The 19,113-nt window shown below is 41.6% G+C and overlaps 1 protein-coding gene across 1 annotated transcript in view; it reads right to left on the bottom strand.

The window, feature by feature from the left end:
• The window catches only part of MGAT4D (MGAT4 family member D), a 122,076-nt gene extending 104,208 nt beyond the window's left edge, over positions 1-17,868 (bottom strand). The window contains exon 1 of the mRNA XM_027866904.1: positions 17,591-17,868. Coding sequence (XP_027722705.1) covers positions 17,591-17,684 — 94 coding nt within the window. The 5' untranslated portion in view covers positions 17,685-17,868. The remainder of the gene's footprint in view (positions 1-17,590) is intronic.
• Positions 17,869-19,113: the final 1,245 nt, after the last annotated feature.

Genomic DNA, 19,113 nt, shown 5'->3' on the forward strand with positions numbered 1-19,113 from the left:
TTGGATTTAAATGAGGGAGGACTGTGCAAAAGTCACCAGCCTCACTTTCTCCTCCAGAGTCATCTGGGTCCAGTGGCCAGGTATAGATCAGGACAACTGGAGATGTCTCTGGAACTGGAGAGAATCAGGAGAAGGTAGGAAGTGGGTACTTTGAAGGAAACAGAGACATTTACAAGGGGGAAGAGAAGGAGTATACTCCAGACATCTACAATGAAATCAGACTCCTTAACAAGGAAAGTTTTTCACACACCACATCTAAAGCTAATAAAAAGATCATTTATACCTCAAGGTTTTGCATGATTGCACATTGTATAATCTATATCAAAGCGTTTGCCTTCTCAAGGAGGAAGGAGGGGAGGTAGGAAGGTGGGAATTTAGAACTCAAAAAAAAATTCTTTTAAAGAATTTTTAAAATTGTTGTTACATGAGGAAAAAGTAAAATAAAAACATTCTTTAAACTGCAAAGCACTTTTATTGATTCTTCTTTTTAAAAAAATTACTAGAGGCAGCTAGGTGGCACAGTGGATAGAACACCAACTCTGAAGTCAGGAGGACCTGAGTTTAAATCCAGCCTCAGACCAAACACTTACTAGCTGTGTGACCCTGGGCAAGTCACTTAACCCCCACTGCCTAAAAAAAAAAAAATTACTAGAAGAAAAAAAAATCCAACCTCTTTTTGTATTGTAGGAAAGTCACTTTCTCTAGCTAGGGAGTTCTTAATATATTTGTCATCAAAAGAGGATTGACAATGTACAAAATATTTATAACTCTTTATGAAACAATAAGTTATCCACTAAATGACTTTACTCACTTGTTGAATAAATGCTTGTTCAATCTGATCCAATTTAAACCCAATTCTCTAGAGGGCCCCATTCATACCCTGGCAACAGGGTGTTTAAGGAAACATACTCTTTTGTGAAAGACCACTCACTAGGAGATAGGTTCTTTAGTTTTGGTGCACAAAGTGGCAATTCTGAGGATGCTGGCCAGGTCACCAGGCCTACAAGTCAGTCCCTACATACCACCATTGTCCACTCTGACAGCATTCCTTTGATGTCACCCACTGCTTAGGTACTGAGGACATATTGAACATAAGGAGTAAATGGCATGTTTGGGGGCTAAAATGAATTAAGACTAATGCTCTATCTGACCCAATAGTCTGTTGTGGGCAGTGGCACCCACTTTGTAGTCAATGTGGAAGTTATTTTTTATTCACAACTTTTTTTTCAAATGTCTCTGACTTCATAGCTAATGGACAAAATCATCTCCAAGGTAACCAGGAACCATAAATAATCCTGTTATGGGGTTGTCACTCCTAAACTTATTTAAATAATCTTTGAATCTGTTTATCTTCTCTGCTTATACCATCCCTGAGGGTGACAAATTCCAGAACGCTAAAGAGTTGTGTGTAAAGCAACCACAGAGGGGATGTGCTGGAACGAGTCTTGGATTTGAGGTCAGAGAACCGGGGTTTGAACCTAGACTTTGCCAGTCAGTACCTGTATGACCTTGGGAAAGTCAATGAATTTCTTCAGGCCTCAGCTGCTTCACCTAGAAAATGAGAGACTTGCACTGATTGACAGAGGTCCCTCCAGCTTTCAATCTCTGACTGCAGTATTCTCAGATGGCCTAGCGTTTGCTCTATTCCCTCTCTGCTTCTGTCTTTCTGAACGAAGGAAGACCTTTTTAAAACCACCCCTATGGAGCATGGTCACCACCCATTTAGCTGTTGCAGGAGCTGCACTTTTCTTGACTTTCTCTAACTTTCTGTTACTTGAAGATCAGTGGACCAGAAATTCAATATTCCCAGATTGTAGGCACTTTGGCCCAAGTTCTGATTTGTGGCCACTGGAGTTTCCAGTATGCTGCCTGACTCACACTTACCGCCATCCTTTCTGGTCTGGCCCACACAGAGCGAAAAGTTATGATTACCTGATTTTAGGCTATGATGATTTCAGAGAACTAAAAATGTAATGACTTGCTGGGCAACCTTGGGGTTGTCCTTCACTTCCCTGGATCTCAGTTCCCTTAATGGTGTAATGAGAGAGCTGGTCAAAGGTGAACTAAGGTCCTTTATGACTTTAAAATTCTAGGAGTCTGAATCTAGGTAACCCTATTGTTAGGGAGCTTCTTTAAGCAGCTCAACTGATGTCTCCATCATCTGCTCCCTCCTTAAAGTTCCCACAATCATTAACCATGGTGGTTAGTTAGGCCTTCTTACCTTACACACAGAACTGCATAATCAATAGCCCCTTTTGTCAATCTCCAGACTTCTGGTCCCTCCTCCCCTCCAAACCAACCCACAACATAAATTAATATTCATAATGAACGACTATGATCAAGTCGTTTCCCTACTTTAAAATCTTCAGTGGTTCACCACTGCCAACTAAAATTAAAAAAAAAAAATCTAAACTTAACATGATACTCAAGGGTCTCCAGGACCAGACTCAAAACCACCATTTCAGCTTTATCTCACCTTACCCTTCATGTGAAGCAGCTAGGTGGTGTAGTGGATAGAATGCTGGGCTGGGAATTAGGAAGGCTCATCTTTTTGAGTTCAAATCTTGTCTCAGACACTTACTAGCAGTGTGACCCTAGGCAAGTCACTTAACCCTGTTTGCCTCATTCTCACCTGTTAAATGAGCTGGAGAAGGAAATGGCAAACTACTCCAGTATCTTTGCCAAGAAAACCCCAAACGGGGCCAGGAAGAGTCAGATACAAATGAACAACAACAAACCCCTTATATGTCAAACTAGACTATTTATTGCTCCCCAACATAATCATGATTCTCTTATCTGTAATATTTCCTCCTTACTTTCAGAATGCCCCTAGTCCTCAACAGTCATCACCTAAAATTATACCCATCCTAGTCATTCCTCAATGGATGAGTTTTCAAAAGAAGAAATCCAAGTGTAAGGAATATTTTAAATTTGCTGATCTGGTAAAATCTTCCCTATAAAAACATGTCATATTCTGAACATCATCATCATAAGACTTCAAGGTTGCATAGCACTTGACATGTGTTATCTCCTTTGATTCTCACAGAAACTCTAGAAGGTAGGTCCTATTGTTATTGCCACTTTACAGGTGAGGAAACTGAGGCAAACAGCAGTTAAGTGACTTGCCCAGGGTCACGAAGTTAGTGACTATCTGAGGCAGGATGTGAACCAAGTCTTCCTGACTCCATGTTCAGCACTGAAATGGTTAAGGATAAATACATAAATATGTCTGTGTATATGCATACATCTATATGTGTGTGTGTGTGTTAGCAGGCATTGTATGCAAAGACTGCTAGGTTTGGAAACAAAGAACCTGCATGTGAATCCTGTCTCTGCTGCAGAAACTTGCCTCCCTCAGTTTGGTACCAGTCACATACCCCTTAGCATGTGTACTGCATAATAGCTTAGTTCCATCAACACAGAGGGAGGGTTGGCTTTTGGAATCCCCAAACAAAGAACACAGTCTAGTCACTTGGAGAAGAATAATCACTGATTGCAGAGTTGGAACAAGGCTTAAAGGTCCACCTAATCTAAAGGTTCTTAACCTGGGATCCATGACCTCGTTTTATATATATTCTTATGGCCATATTTCAATATAATTGTCTTCCTTTGTAATTCTGTGTATTTAATCTTATGCATTTAAAAACATTATTCTGAAAAGGGGTTCAAAGGCCTCACTGCCTTCACCTCCCCAAGAGGTAAAGAACCCCTGATGTGTTTCAATCCCTTCATTTTATAGATGGGGAAACTGAGGTGCAGAAAGGTAAAAGAACTTACCCAAGTTCCCCTGTGTAATGAGGGGCAAAGCTGGCAGGTGTCTGACTCTCAAGTCAAACTGCCTACAAATGTCAGCAGTAATACTCCAAATGTTTGCCTTTGATGGGCTAGGATTCATGTAATCATGTTCCATTACTATTATAATGAATGGAACATATAATAATAACCCTTCAAGAAGATAGCCTTTGATAGAAATATATAAACTGATCATACCACTAAGGCTATAAGGATATTACAGTCAGGGGGAAAAAGTGCTATCTGTACAAAATGAGTCATAAGAGAAGTATTCATGACAGCCCCAAAACTGGAAACAACCCAAAGGTGTGACTATTGGGAAACAGCTAAAAAATTATGTTCTGTGAGCATAATGGACTGGTATTGCGCCAGAAGAAGTGACAAATATGAAGAATTCAAAGAAATGTGGAAAGACTTAACATGAGGGGATCAGAGAATAAAAAGCAGAACCATGTAAATACTGACTGTAAGGATTTTTTTTTTTAAGAGATGAGGCTTGGACCTGTGATTTCATCAGTAAAAGGAACTTCTGGTTGAGGAAATTCCTTCTCTGAATTAAGACTGGCAGCTTCTCTGCAACTTTGAGTCTTCTTAGAAGGCTGCATGGAACGCTTGCTCAGGTCTCACGGTCAGCATACGTCAGAAAGAGGAACCACAAAGGCGGCCTCAGACACTTGACACTTACTAGCTGTGTGACCGTGGGCAAGTCACTTAACCCCAACTGCCTCACCAAAATAAAAAAAAGGAACCAGAACCCAGTCTGCCTGGCTTTGGGGCTAGCTCTCTATACACTGTGCAACACTACTTCTCCGTCTAGAATATATCTTGAAGGAAAAAATCCAGAAGCAAAAGAGGAAAAGTGTGAAGGAATAGGGATGTCAGCTGAAATTAGAGTCAAAGAAGCTGAATTCAAAATCCTAGCTGAGCCACTTACTACTTATATGAACTGGGCAAGCATTTAAATTCTCTGGGCCTTAGTTTCTTAATCTGTAAAATGACAGGGTCAGTACCATTGAAGAGTATTATCCACCTGTTGACAGAGAAGTAATGGACTCATAATGCAGAATGAGATACATATTTTTGGAGATGGCCAATGTGAGACTTTGTTTTACTTGACTATACATGTTTATTACAGGGGTTTTATATTTTTTTTTCAGTGTGAGGGATGGGGAGAGGCTTATTAATTGAAAAATTAAAATTAATTTTTAAAAAATAACCGCTTTTAAGGTATCTTCCAGTGCCACAACTCTAATCTCTTTGCATGCCTGCGAAAGGGGTCTTTTGCTATTCCCTTGTTAAAAGTTAACAAGCACACTTTTAAAAACTTTTCAATCCCCCCCAAAACAAAACAAAACAAAAAAAAACTTTTCAAAGGAGCAGGTGACTTCTAAATCCCTGCTTTTGTCCCTTCACATCCCTCAGCTGCCCTTCTTACATTCTTGTCACTAAAACCCTTTATGTTCCACTTTCTTCCCTTATTATTAAGTATCTTTTGTGGGTCTCAACTCTGTGACCCCAGCCACACCAAACCACTGGTGAATCTTACTAGCCCAATGATCTGTAACTCAACTTGTACAGTTCATTTTGAATTGTATCACTAATCTGTTGGTGCTACTAATCTAAACTGCATAACTGCATCTAAACCTTTCTCTTCACAAAGATATGTTTATTTAAGTACAACTTCTCAACAAAAGTTAGATAATTTGGCAGGGAGGAGGAATGCTGTGAGGTTTGATATCCTCTCATTAAACAATCACTTTTAGCTCTGCCAAACTTCTAATGCCACCTTCATATTAGTACTAGGTTATATGAACCAAAATAAAGGTTTCGTTTTACAGAGTTGTATGTGCAAAGTAATATAATCACGGTTTGGGTCCAGCTGGGTCAAGTGAGCTAGAGGTAAGAATCCACCTGCTGATCCCCTGAATGCTATGATTTCAGTTAAGCAGCCAGAGATCTTCCTTTCTCCTTCCTAATGAAGCATGAGGTCTTAGCAACCAAAAATACCTCTCTCTTGTGGTAGACTAGAGTCCAGAAAGTAGCTATAAAGCTATGGCGATGGATCAGGAAAACTGACTTCAACTGGGAAGGAGGTCTCCAGTAGAATGAGCCAGGGATCTGTCCTTATTTAACATTTTTAGCAGTGACACAGACGAAGGTATATATGGCATATTCATCAGATTTGAAAATGACAAGACTGAGTACAGTAGCTAAGATGCTGGACGGGTCAGGATCCCAAAAGATTCAGACAAGCTAGAGCATTTAGCCAAATCTAATAAAGATGGCAGCTAGGTGGCCCAGTGAATAGAGCACTGGGCCTGAAGTCAGGAAGACATGAATTCAAAACTAGCCTCAGACTTGTACAAGTTGTGTGACCCTGGGTAAGTCACTAAAATCTGCCTGCCTCCATTTTCTGGGCTATAAAATAGGAATAATAATAAAAGCACCTACCTCCCAGGACTGGTTGTGAGGGTCAAATGAGATGATAGTTATCAAGCACTAAGAACAGTGCCTGACACATGGTAAATGCTTATTTATTTATTTATAAGATGAAGTATAGTTGGTAAAAATGTGAAGTTTTAAATTTGGGTTGAAAATTATCTTCACAAATACAAGATTGGGGTGGGGAACCCAATTAAATAGTCTGAAAAAGATGTGGGGGTCTCAGTAGACTGCAGGCTCAATATGAGTGAAAAGTAGGCCAAAAAAAAGCTAAGCCATCTTCAGCTGCAATGGGAGAGGCTTATAGAGTCAACAGGTCTACTATACTCAATCCTGATTAGTTCACATCTAGGGAATTATATTAAGTTCTAGGTATCACATTTTAGGAAGGAAAATAGATGCTAGTGAGAATCCAGAAGAGGAAATCATGTTGGTTGAGAGCCTTAAGATCATGCCATAAGGGGGCAGCTAGGTGACGCAGTGGATTGAGCACCAGCCCTGAAGTCAGGAGGACATGAGTTCAAATCCAGCCTCAGACCAAACACTTGACACTTACTAGCTGTGTGACCCTGGGCAAGTTACTTAACCTCAATTGCCTAAAAATTAAAAAAAAATCATGCCATAAGAAGTTCAACTGAAGGACCTGAGGAAGAAGTGGATGGAATATGAAAGCAGTCTCAAAGTATTTGAAGTCCTGTCATGTGGAAGACCAATTAAAGTAGCTCTACTTGACCTGAGAGAGCAGAAGTTAGAGTAAATTAAATCAATAAGCATTTATTAAGCACCTAATATAAGCCAGGCACTATTGTGCTAAACACTGGGAATACAAAGAAAGGCAAAACAATCCCTGACCTCAAGGAGCTCACAATCTAATGTGGGAGGCAACATGTAAACAAGTCTGTACAAACAAGCTACATACACAATAAATTGGAGGTAAGCTCAGAGGGAAGGCTCTAGAATTCAGGGAGATAAGGAAAGCCTTCTTGAAGATAGTGAGATTTTAGCTTAGACTTGAAGGAAGCCAAGAAAGTCAGGAAATAGAGATGAAGGAGGCTCGCATGAGGGACAGCCAGTGAAGATGCACAGTTTTGGAGATGCAGTGTCTTGTTCCTGGAACAAGAAGAAAGCCAATGTCATTGCATCAAGGAGTACAAGATGAGGAATAAAGTATAAGAAGACTGGAAAGGTAGGAGGCTCCAAGTTCTGAAGGGACAAACAGGATTTTATATTTGATCCTGGAGGCCAGAGGGAGCCCACAGGAATTGACTGAAGAGGGAGGTGACAAGGTCAGGCTTGCGCTTTAGGAAGATCAATTTGACAGGTGAGTGGAGGATGGACTGGAGTAAGAAAAGGATTGAGACATTGGGAAATCAATGAGCAGGCTACTGCAATAGTCTAGGTGGGAGGTGTTGAGGGTCCCAACCTGTGATGGCAGTGTCAGAGGAGAGGAGACATAAAAGAGAGATGTTGCAAAGGAGGAAACAACAGCATTTGACTATTGATTGGATACTGGGGGCACAATGCAGCCTTCAAAACTCTGAAAGGGTAAAAAATTCCTTGTTAGGCTCTTTCTTCCATAGAATAATTCCAAAGGAGAGCAAATTGCAAAGAGGAAAAATTAGGCTTGATATGAAGAAAAAAACTTCCCAATGTTGGATGTCTTCAGGGGAAGCTGGGTGGGTATTGCTGGCTATTCTGGAGCAGAGATTCTTTTTTATATATGAGAGGACTATGCTGGCTGGTTAAATTTCTACTAGCTTTCTGTGAGTTTCAGGGAAGGAGGTAAAAGGATTAATATAATCCAGGTCAGGGCTTCTTAAACTTTTTCCACTGAAGACCGCTTTTCACCTGAGGGCATGTGCAAAATGCGCATGCTGTGTGTTTAGAAGCAAGGCTGTGTGAGCAGGCAGACTTCAGAAAAACCTGGAAAGACTTGTATGGACTGATGCTGAGTGAAGTGAGCAGAACCAGGAGAACGTTGTACATAGTTATAGCAACATCGTGCAATGACTGACTTTGATAGACTTAGCCCTTCTCAGCAATGCAAGGATCTAAGACATCTCCAAAAGTCTCACGATGGAAAATGCCATCCACATCCAAAGAAAGAACTATGAAGTTTGAATGCAGATTGAAGCATAATATTTGCTGTTTTTTTTCTTCTGTTTTGTTTCCTCTTTCTTGTGGTTCCTTCTATTGGTTCTAATTCTTCCTTACAACGTGACTAATGTGAAAATGTTTAATAGGAATGTATATCTATAGCCTATATCAGACTGTGCACCCTCTTGGGGGGGGAAGGAGATGAAAAATTTAAAACTCAAAAAGTGATTGTTGAAAACTAAAAATAAAAAAATTAATTAATAAAAAAAGCAAAAAAAAAAAAGAAATGATGAACAGGCAGACTTCAAAAAAACTTGGAAAGGCTAACATGAACTGATGCAGAGGGAAAAGAACAGAACCAGGAGAACACTGTACACAGTAACAGCCACATTATGGGATGACTGACTTTGATAGATTTGGCTCTTCACAGCAATGCAAGGATCTAAGACAACTCCAAAAGATTCATGATGGAAATTGCTATCCACACCCGGAGAAAGAAATACGGAGTCTGAATGCAGATGGAAGTATACTATTTGCTTTCCTTTTCCTCAAAAGTTTATGGAAGTGATTGCTGATAAATCAAAACAAATTAATAAAAATTTTTTTAAAAAAAAGATGCTCTGATCCATAGAGCTTAACAGTATAGAAAACAACCTCTATCACAAGACAGTACAGGATCAAGTATGGATAAGGTCTTCTGTCATGATCAGTTTTGGAGGACAGATGGTTTGATGCCCTATATACAGATAAAAAGGGCTGATTGAAGGTGGGCCTTGCCTTGGTGGGGAACATGCAGACTCAAAGCCACATGTGGCTTTCTATGTCCTTGGGTGTGGCCTTTGACTGAGTCCAAGTTTTGCAGAAAAAATCCTGTTTTAAAGGGATTTGTTCTGTGAAGTTTGGATTCAGTCAAAGGGCTATACTTGAGAACCTAGAAGGCCACATGTGGCCTCAAGGCTGCAGGTTCCCCACTCCTGGATAGAAAACAGGTCTTTAGGCCAAATGGCCTGTATAGGCAAAACTCATGACCTACTGTTCTGAGATAGTCTAGGCCAGGGCCTGCAGCCTCGGGGCCACATGTGGCCTTCTACGACTTCGGGTGCGGCCTTTGACTGAGTCCAAGCTTTACAGAACAAATCCCTTAGATGCTAAGGTATAGTTAATAGCACCTCAAATTTGGTTTCATATACAAAAAAAAGAAGCAGCAAAGCTGTGGTGAACAGGGGCAAGTCCTGCAAAAACACCTCTGATTTGTTATGTGTTTGATTTTTAATTTTTTTGGTCATTGCATATTCAGAAACCTTTTACTGTTGCCAAGTTTTTCATGACCCACAGTTTAAGAAGCGATGGTCTAGATGATGCAGTGAGATAGAGCACTAAACCTGGAGTCAGGAAGACTTGAGTTCAAATCTAGCCTTAGACTCTCACTAGCTGTGAGATCCTGAGGAAATCACTTAACCTCTGTTTGCCTCAATTTCCTCATCTGTAAAATGGGAATAATAATAGCACCTCTTTCTCAGGGCTGTCATGAGGATCAAATGAGATAATATTTGTAAAGCACTTAGTACAGTGCCTGGAACATAGGAAGCACTATATAAATGTTAGGTATCATCATCATTTTTTTTTGGTGAGGCAATCGGGGTTAAGTGACTTGCCCAGGGTCACACAGCTAGGAAGTGTCTAAGCTAGGATTTGAACTCAGGTCCTCCTGACTCCAGGGCTGGGCCTGTGCCCACTGAGTCACCTACCCGCCCCTATCATCATCATCTACTAATCTCATTGTGAGTCTAATGTCAAAGATAATTCCATCAGAGTCTGACATCTCATCATGTAATCATGGTGCAGTGATGATAGAACTGGACTTGAAGGGTGAGGGCCTAGATTCAAATACTGACTATGGCATTTACAAACATGACCTTGCCCAAGTCACTTGATTTCTCCAGATCATCTAGAAAATAAAAGAGCCAGAACTAGGTGATCTTTAAGGTCCCTTTCTTCAAGATGCCTTCCATCCCTTAATCCTGTGTTTTGGATCCTGCCTTTAGATGCCTAATGCAAGGTTTGTAAGAGAGGCTGTAATGGAAGTAGTGGGAATGTACATAATTAGAGGACCTGAGCATTCTATCCTCACTCTGCTACTTACTCCCCCCCCTCCCCCTCCCACCTTCATCTCTCTGGGATTCAGCTTCTCCATCTATAAAAGGAAGGCATTGGATTGGATGATCTCTAAAGGTCCTTCCCAGCTCTAAAACTACAATTCTTTTGAACAAGCACTCAGGAAGTCCAATATCTCCTATATTCTCTCTCCCTTTTAACCTTTTACCAATAAAACAACCCCTCCAGAGAGCTTAGCCACTCCAAAATCCTCAGTCACCTTTCACCCATATGTTTTACTTTCTAACCATATACTCTACTAAAGATTTTTATTAATGATCACAACACATGCTTTATGGCTATGTCTCATCCCAGCTTCTCTGTTTCCCCTTCTAACAGGTCAGCCTGATCTTAACTCAGAATACTGCATCCATCTGGTCCTTATCTTTGCCTTTCATCTACCCATTCCAGAACTTAGCCTTCTCCAGCATTTCATCGATTTCTACTGGCCCAAACCCACAGCCAAGCCCTATTTTAAAAAAATCAACTACTGAGTCACACCCAGGATGCAGAAGAATTTTGGGGGAAAAAAACCCCAAAGTAACTACATCCAATACGACACATATGACAAGCAAATAAGAATACTTACAATAAAGCATATTAAGGATGCAGTGAGTACGGAGAGTCCAAGGCTGTGAAATAGAAAGTACATGAGGTCTGGAGCCCAAGATCTGAGTTCAAACCTGGCTTCTGCCACCTAGCTTCTTCTGTGACTCTTGACATATCACTTAACTTTCCTAAGCTTCAATTTCCTCATGGGTAAAATGGGAACAATAGGGGCAGCTAGGTGGCACAGTGGATAGAGTACTGGCCTTGAAATCAGGAGGACCTGAGTTTAAATTTGGCCTCAGACCAAACACTTGACATTTACTAGCTGTGTGACCCTGGGCAAGTCACTTAACTTCAATTGCCTAAAAAAAAATAGTTATCAAATAAATCAGGAAGACCTGAGTGCAAATAAAATGGGAACAAAAATCTATGAACAAGCATTTATTAGGTGCCCCCTGTGCTAGGAGGTGCAGTGGATAGAGAGCCAGGGCTGGAATCAGGAAGACCTTAGTTCAAATATGGCCTCAGACATTTACTAGTTGTGTAACCCTGGGCAAGTCACTTCACCCTGTTTGCCTCAATTTCCTCATCAGTAAAATAAGCTGGAGAAGAAAATGGCAAAGCACTCCAGTATCTTTGCCAAGAAAACCCCAAATGGGGGCACGAGAAGTCAGACAGAACTGGAACAAATGAACAACAAATACTGTGTCAAGTACTGTGTTAAGCACTGGGAATACAAAGAAAATGCAAAGTCAGTTTTTGCCTTCAAGGAGCTTACATTCCAATGGAGGAGACATGTACATAAATAGATATGATACATACAGAGCAGATGAAAAATAACCTTTGAAGGGACAGGCTCCCCAGCTGGAGGAGCTGGGCAAGGCCTCCTGTAGAAGGTGACATTTGAGCTGAATCTTGAAAAAAGCTAAAGATTCTAGGAGACAGAGGTAAGGAGGGAGAATGTTGTAGGTATGGAGGATAATTAGTATAAATTCATGGGGATGGGAGATGGATGCTACTGAATGAGGAACAGCAAGTACCTGGACCACAGGGTGCATGGAGAGAAATAGAGAAAAAAGAATAGAAAGATAAGAAGGGGCCAAACAGAGGGGCTTATATTTAATCCTGGAGGTCACAGGGAGCCATGGCAGCTCACTGAGTAGGGGAGTGATATATCAGACCTATGCTTTAGGGAAAAAAAAATACTTTGCCATCTATGTGAACAATGGATTGGAGTGGGGAGAGATTTAAAATAGGAGAACCAATTAGGAGGCTATTCAAATAGTCAAAAGTGATAAGAACTTCAACTAGGGTTGTAGCTGTGTGAACAGAGAGAGGGGATGTATGCGAGAGATGCATAGAAATAAATTACAAGGTTTGGCAACTGATTGAATATGTGAGGTGAGTGAGTCAAGGATGACACTAAAATTGTAAACCTGGGAGTGCCCTTGACAGCAACAGAGAATTTTGGAAGAGATATGGGTTTGGAGGTGATGATGAGGATAATGAGGGGATAAGATAATGAGGTCTATTTTGGACACAGTGAGTTTGAGATGCCTATAGCACATCTAGTTTTAAATGTCTTAAATGTCCAGCAGGACAGTGGTGATGTGAGACTGGAGCACAGGAGAGGGGTTTGAGCTAGATATATAGATCTGCAGAAAACTGATAATCAGACTCATAGAAGCTTGAGATGACCAAATGAGAGGGTATAGAGAGAAAAAAGAAAAGAGAGCCCATGAGAGAAATTGTGATATGGATGATGATCTAACAGAAGAGCCTGAATAGGAATGATCAGATAGGTAGAAAGTGAACCAAGAAAGAGCAGTGTCATGAAAACCCAAGAGGGTATCCAGGAGAAAACTGTGTCAAATTCTTCAAAGAGGTCAAGAAGAATAAGTGTCAAGATGATGTCAAGAGGTGGGGCTTGAACCTACCCAGATCTTTCAGGCTCCAGGACAGTTCCCTCTCCACTAAGCCAGTACTGAAGCTACACTTAAAAAGTTTACAATAAAAGTTCACAGTCTTGTATACAATCCTTACTGTTCTCTGTATGTTGAAATGTCTATGCTTAAGTTCATAATAGGAAGGAAGAGTGGCTCTTGAGACTTGAATCCAAATACAGTGCTCATGCGCTTGTACGGCTAAGGGAGGTCACAACCTCAAGCTGTTCCATGTCTGTAAAGAGGGGCTAGTAAATGTTTACCCTACCTCACATTGGACAGCAGATGCCTGTTCTACAGAACAGTCTTTTATTCAGTCAAATATCAATTATCCACTCTATTGTAGGAATGCAATGGTAGGGATACTATAAAATTTCAATTCCCCTTCATATTTTGTTTTTTCAATGGTTCCCTGCTTCTCATCTACTTAATCTGATCCAAATATTTATTAAAAGACCCTACTATGTACAAAGTATGGTCAAACCTGCTAGAGCTTGTGCTCTGCTGGCATAGCCTTTGAGAACCCAGGGGCCTCACTACACTTACAATGAGGCAAAGGCAAAGGAGTTTGTGGGAAGAGCCCAAAGCAGTGTGGGAACAAAAAGATGATGTCTACTTTACAGGGACTGGCCTGGCTAAACTCATGACAGCCTCCACATCAGTAGACTGGCCAATAAGTAGTGAATTCTTTGGTCATAGGCCATGAAACAAGGCAATATGTAAGTAAGTGCTGGGCTCTGGGAGGGGAAAATTAAGTGTTTCAAGAATGAAGATTTTTTTTTAAAAAAATGAAGATAAATGAAAGCTCATAGACTGATAGATGATAAATTTAGAGCTGGAAAGGACCTTGAAGGCCACTGAATCCAGATGAGGAAATTGAGGCACATTGAGGTTAACTGATTTGCCTAAGATATAGTGTGTAAGGATCTGGTTTGAACCAGACTTATTGTGACTCCAAGGCCAGTGCCCTTCCAATACATCACACTGCCTATAGATGAGCTAGAAGAAACCAGAGCATGGGAATCATTAGAAAATTCTACTGCTCCAGATGTTAAAATGCTACTGTGAGAAATGTCATTAGTCTTTCTAGTAGACCTTCAGACCATCCCGAGAGAGGGTCATTGGCCCATCTGCTACCAGATCCAATGGAGGTGTTTAGACTGGAGAAGCATCATACCTAAAGGTCTGAGTCCTAGCAGGGTGATCATAAATCCATTCTGGTTCGCTGAAAGCCATGCCTGAGTAACATATAGGGAGTCATTCTGCACTGTCTAGAATACAACAAAAACCAAGGGTTTTGTTGACAGAAAGGCAAAAATATGGATTAGGCAGGTGAACCTTGCTCTCTTCATATAACTTTCCTTGCTCAATTTCATTTCTATGCCAAACATCTCCTGTGTGGATTTATTTGATGAAGTCCCTAAAGTGGAATTGTGAGACACATGATGCTGATAATGGATTAAACATTACAAGGAATTTCCAATCCTAAATCAGATAAGTCAGATCCCAGATAGTCTGGGATCAGACTTTGAATCAATTAAAACAAAAGACTTATTCTTAGCCCAGGGTACTCCAGCAGACTTTTGTCCACTGCTCTTATCTAGGAGAAGTAGCATATCACCTCAGTTATGGATTAAGAGCAATATTAGCCTTTCCATGACAATGGCAGGCTTTCTATTTACTATATCTTAGCAGAATAGAGCTGAGAGCCTAGCCGATAGTCTAGAAGAGCTACAGCCCAGAAAGGTTAATGATCATGAGACCAACAAGGAGCAGTATGATGACAATCCCAGAGACCACTGGTAGCCCTACATCACCAGGGATGTGAGTTGCCATGGACATGCACGGGTCCTGGTCAGATCCTCTTCATGTGCGTGTCCTCCATGCATGTGCCCTGGTCATACACATTTTCTCTATGTTCCCTCCTCCAGAAGCGGTATGGTAAGCTGTGGGAGAGCAAACTTCATGTGTACATGTAGGGATCCTCCCTTATCCCTTGATGTGTGAGGCATTTGATTAAATGCCTTTTGTTTTGAACTAAAGTATCCTCTGGACAGCTGGTAAAAATGAACATATCAGGATGGTTTTGTTCCAGAAAGTACCTCGAATCTGGTAGAGCTTTTCTGTGGGATCACGTGAGAAAGAGAATGCCCAAAGGGCTATGCTTAAGTCAGGCCATGGGCAATCAAAAGTAAAATATGGAAAATATGCCCCTGTGTCCTTCAATTTGGAGCTTCATACACGAGGAAAATTAAGAGAGAATAAGAGGAAAAACCAAAGTCAATTTAGGCAAGAGAAGAGACAGGTGAGGGCTATTTTGTTCCTAGAATAGGGGCAATATAATGATCATTCAGTCAGAATACAGGAAGGGACTTTGTCAGCAGAAAATGTATTTGATTGTGAAGTTACTTTAAGCACAAGCTGTTTATGTATATATGTATATATGTAAATATGTGTGTGTATGTACACCAGACTATGGAGTTTTCTCCAGAGCATATTTCAGATCTTAGACCTGGGTGACACCGGATAAATCACTTCACTTTGTCTTGTTTAAGTTTCCTCATATGTAAAATGAGAGGGTTGGACTGACTCAAAGAGTTCTTTAAATCCCTCCTGTCCTAAATCTGCGAGTCCATTTAAAATCCAGGTTAGTAGTAGAGGATTTTTTTTAAACTTTTGGGTTACTTTAGAATGGCATTATTTTGTGTTTTCCATATTTCACATGTATAAACTATAATGGATTGTTTAGTGTCTCAGAGAGGGGACAGGGATAGAATTTGGAACTCAAAACTTTTTTTTAATGTTAAAAATTGTCTTAAATAATTGGGGGGGGGGAATAAAATATTATGTTCAAAAAGAATTATACTGTTTTGGATATCAAACTGAAATTTTTCTTGATGTGAAAATATTTTGTCACTAGCTTGTTCTGTGACCAGAAGCTGGTTCCACATAAGTGCAGACACAATAGCTCAGTAAAAGAAAATGATTTTATAAGCCTGGTTTTTATGATTTCTTGGGTTTCATTCATTATATCTAAAGATATAATAACCAACATCTTTTAAGGAAATTATAGGATTTAGAGCTGGAAGGGACCCGTAACAATGTTCACCTAGTCCAAATCCTTCAGAAGTTCAGAAATATAAAAAGACTTATCCAAAGTCACACAGTTATCTAAAGGAATTCAAAGGAGACTGATCTCAGTGTTTGGCCGAAGGGCCCAGAGCAAATAGTTCCCCATTTATTAGTAGAGCAAAGAGCTCCCTATTCTCTAGAATCTCATAAAAGTTCACAAATTCTGTAATTTAACCAAACTCACAAAATCATAGGCATACTTCAAATAAAAAATTCTAGCGCATTTCTCAAAGTCATAAACCATTTTTTCAAACATTGCACCACGGATCTCTTGAGAAACTGTAGATACATAATTAGCCTTCAAGTCACTCACTGCCAGCCCAATTGAGATCCATTAATCTTGCTGGGGGGAAACTAACTTTTACCTTTCTACTTCAGAAAAAAAAAGCACTGAAAGATTTAAATTTACTTATATGGTCACTCATTCTAGGGGGAAAAGAAGGCAGTATGACTGATTAAGGCCGAAACTCCCAGAAGACATTGGCTGTAACGAATTATAGAGTCAGAAATTTAGAATTCTTTGGGTCTTTTTGATCCAGAGTTCATAGGGAATTCGGAGGACATTTAGCCTAGCCCTCATTTGTATAGATAAGTAAACTGAGGCCGAAGGAAATTAAATAACTTACCGAAGGTCAAACAGATAGTAAGAATCAGGAGGTGGCATTTGAGCCTGTGTCCCCTGATTCTTTACATTGTACCATCCTTCAAGAAAGAAAGAGAAAGAAGTCAGAAGGACAAAGAAAATAAAACTAACATAAGAAAGAGAAAGAAGCCAGAAGGGCAAAGAAAATAAGACTAACAAACATGCTCTGCTCCACGCTGGCCCCAAGGGTAGATTAAAAAAAAAAATGTCTTTCCAATGGCATCCAGAGGTTCTCCCATACCTCGGGGAGCGATAGTTACAGAAGTTGGGACATCTTCAAGATGTTAACTGCCTGTCTTAAAAAGCGATTTTCTGCGAAAATAAAATTGCAGACACTACTCAAACTCCAAACGGCCAAGGGAATGAGATCAGCAGGCACGGGCCAGATAGCGTGGGGTACGAGAAAAGGGGTGCAAAGAGAAGAGGTGGTGGAGAAGTGAAGCAGGAGCAGAGCACAGGAACCTCAGTAAGAGAAGGGATCAAGGAGCAGGGCAGTGTGAAGCTAGGTGGAGAAGAGGCCCGCACAGGGCAGGAAACGGGCTCCTGGGGCACCCACATATCCTTCACTCCTGACTGAGCGCGTGAAACAACCCTTCAGAAAAGGTCGAAAACAGTGGTTGGGCTGGAGCGCAACGTTCGCTCAGAAAATCTTTTGGAGGGACGAAAGAGGAGTTGGAAGTAAATTGGAAAAAAAAAAAACAACAACCCATCCCCAGGGGACTGGAAAGAAAGGAAGAGGTTAAAGGAGTGTTTAACGCCAAGTCGAAGGGTTGGGGGGCAGAGGGTGCGGAGTGGGGCGGTGGGGGAACCAGACACCGGCAGAGATCTTCATCCTTACCTCTCCGACGCCCCCATTCAGCGCTGAGCCAGGAAAAGGAGAGGAAGGCTCCCACTGTCAGCAGGGCGAGCAAACTCCCTTGCTTGAACCTCATTTCATAGCCCCGGCCCCCCGGGACCCCTCTGGGTCCCCTCTAGGGCCACCCCTCGGCTGGAGGAGAGAGGAGTGGCTGCTGCAGCGCCCTCGGGAGTCTCCTGTGCTCCAGGTACTGCCGCAGCCGAGGCTACCCAGTCCCGGGCTCCGCTGCCCTCCTCTAGCCCCCGGGCACCTGCCAAGATAGGCGGACCGGGACGTGGACTGAGCACTGACTCCGTCCCTAGCTCCTCAAAGAGCTTTGGGCACAGGGGCAGGGGCAACAGCCGGAACCAGGCTGAGTGCGCGGGGCGTGTGCTCTAGGGGAGCGCGCCACGCCTCCTGAGCCACTGCCCCCACGTGCAAAGAGCCGGCCTGAGCCGCGATGGAGGAGCCGCTGGAGCCCAGACTGCCCGTCTCCTTCTCTTCAATCTCTCTGCCCTAACTTTCCCATCTGCTGCCCTACCATCTAGCTCCCTAACCTCTTCTCCTTGTTGTCGTGTCGTTTTTCAGTCGAGTCGACTCTTCTGGCCCCATTTGGAGTTTTCTTGGCAGAAATACTAGAATGATTTGCCGTTTCCTTCTCCATTTTACAGATAAGGAACTGAGGCAAACAGAGTTAAGTGACTTGCCAAGGGTCACACAGCTAGTAAGTGTCTGAGGCCGGATTTGAACTCATGAAGATGAGAATTCCTGATTCCAAGCCCAATGCTCCACCCACTGTGCCACCTACCTTTCCCAACCCCCTCTCACCTTTCCTCTTTCCAGGGGTCAGGGGGAGCCAGCTCAATAGGCTCTGAGCCAATTGTAAAATTTTCACTGTAGGCATTTCACAAAGGCTATAAATCAGGGATTGATATATTGTTTTGTTGATTATTTAGTCTTAAGAAAGTCTTAATTATGTAGATTAAAATTAAAAGTGTGTCCTACATCTTTTTTTCCTCCTCAGACCTGGTTGTTAACGGCTTACCAGTATATCCCTGTCTTCTCTCCAGTCTCACCATGTCTCTGACCTTTTTGAATAAGTATTTAGGGACTACTATGTGCCAGGCACAGTACTTGGCACATCCTAGACCCTTAATAAATGCTTATTGATTTGACTTCAGTAATGTTTCAAAAACAAATATGAAACCCAGATTAGGCTCAAGGAACCTGTTTTTTCTACTGGGAAATTTCATGTTAGTAAGCCCTACCACCTGGGGTAGAGAGAGGAATCAAGAATATCTCCCCTCCAAGTTTTCCCCTCCCTTTTCCTCTCCAGCACCCCATCTCTCTCCCTAACCCCCTCTCACCTTCAACCTTACCACTGCCCTCCTTACCTCCCTCTCATCTTCCCTCCTTTTCCTCTCTAGTCCCACCATCTTCCTCCCTAACCCCCTCTTACCTTCCCTCCTTCTCTTCTCCAGTACCACCAAGTCCCTCCCTCTCAGTTACCCTGGAAATTTTACAAA

The sequence above is a fragment of the Vombatus ursinus genome, unplaced genomic scaffold (genome assembly GCF_900497805.2).
Source record: "Vombatus ursinus unplaced genomic scaffold, bare-nosed wombat genome assembly UNPS02014784.1, whole genome shotgun sequence".
In the NCBI taxonomy this organism is placed as follows: domain Eukaryota; kingdom Metazoa; phylum Chordata; class Mammalia; order Diprotodontia; family Vombatidae; genus Vombatus; species Vombatus ursinus.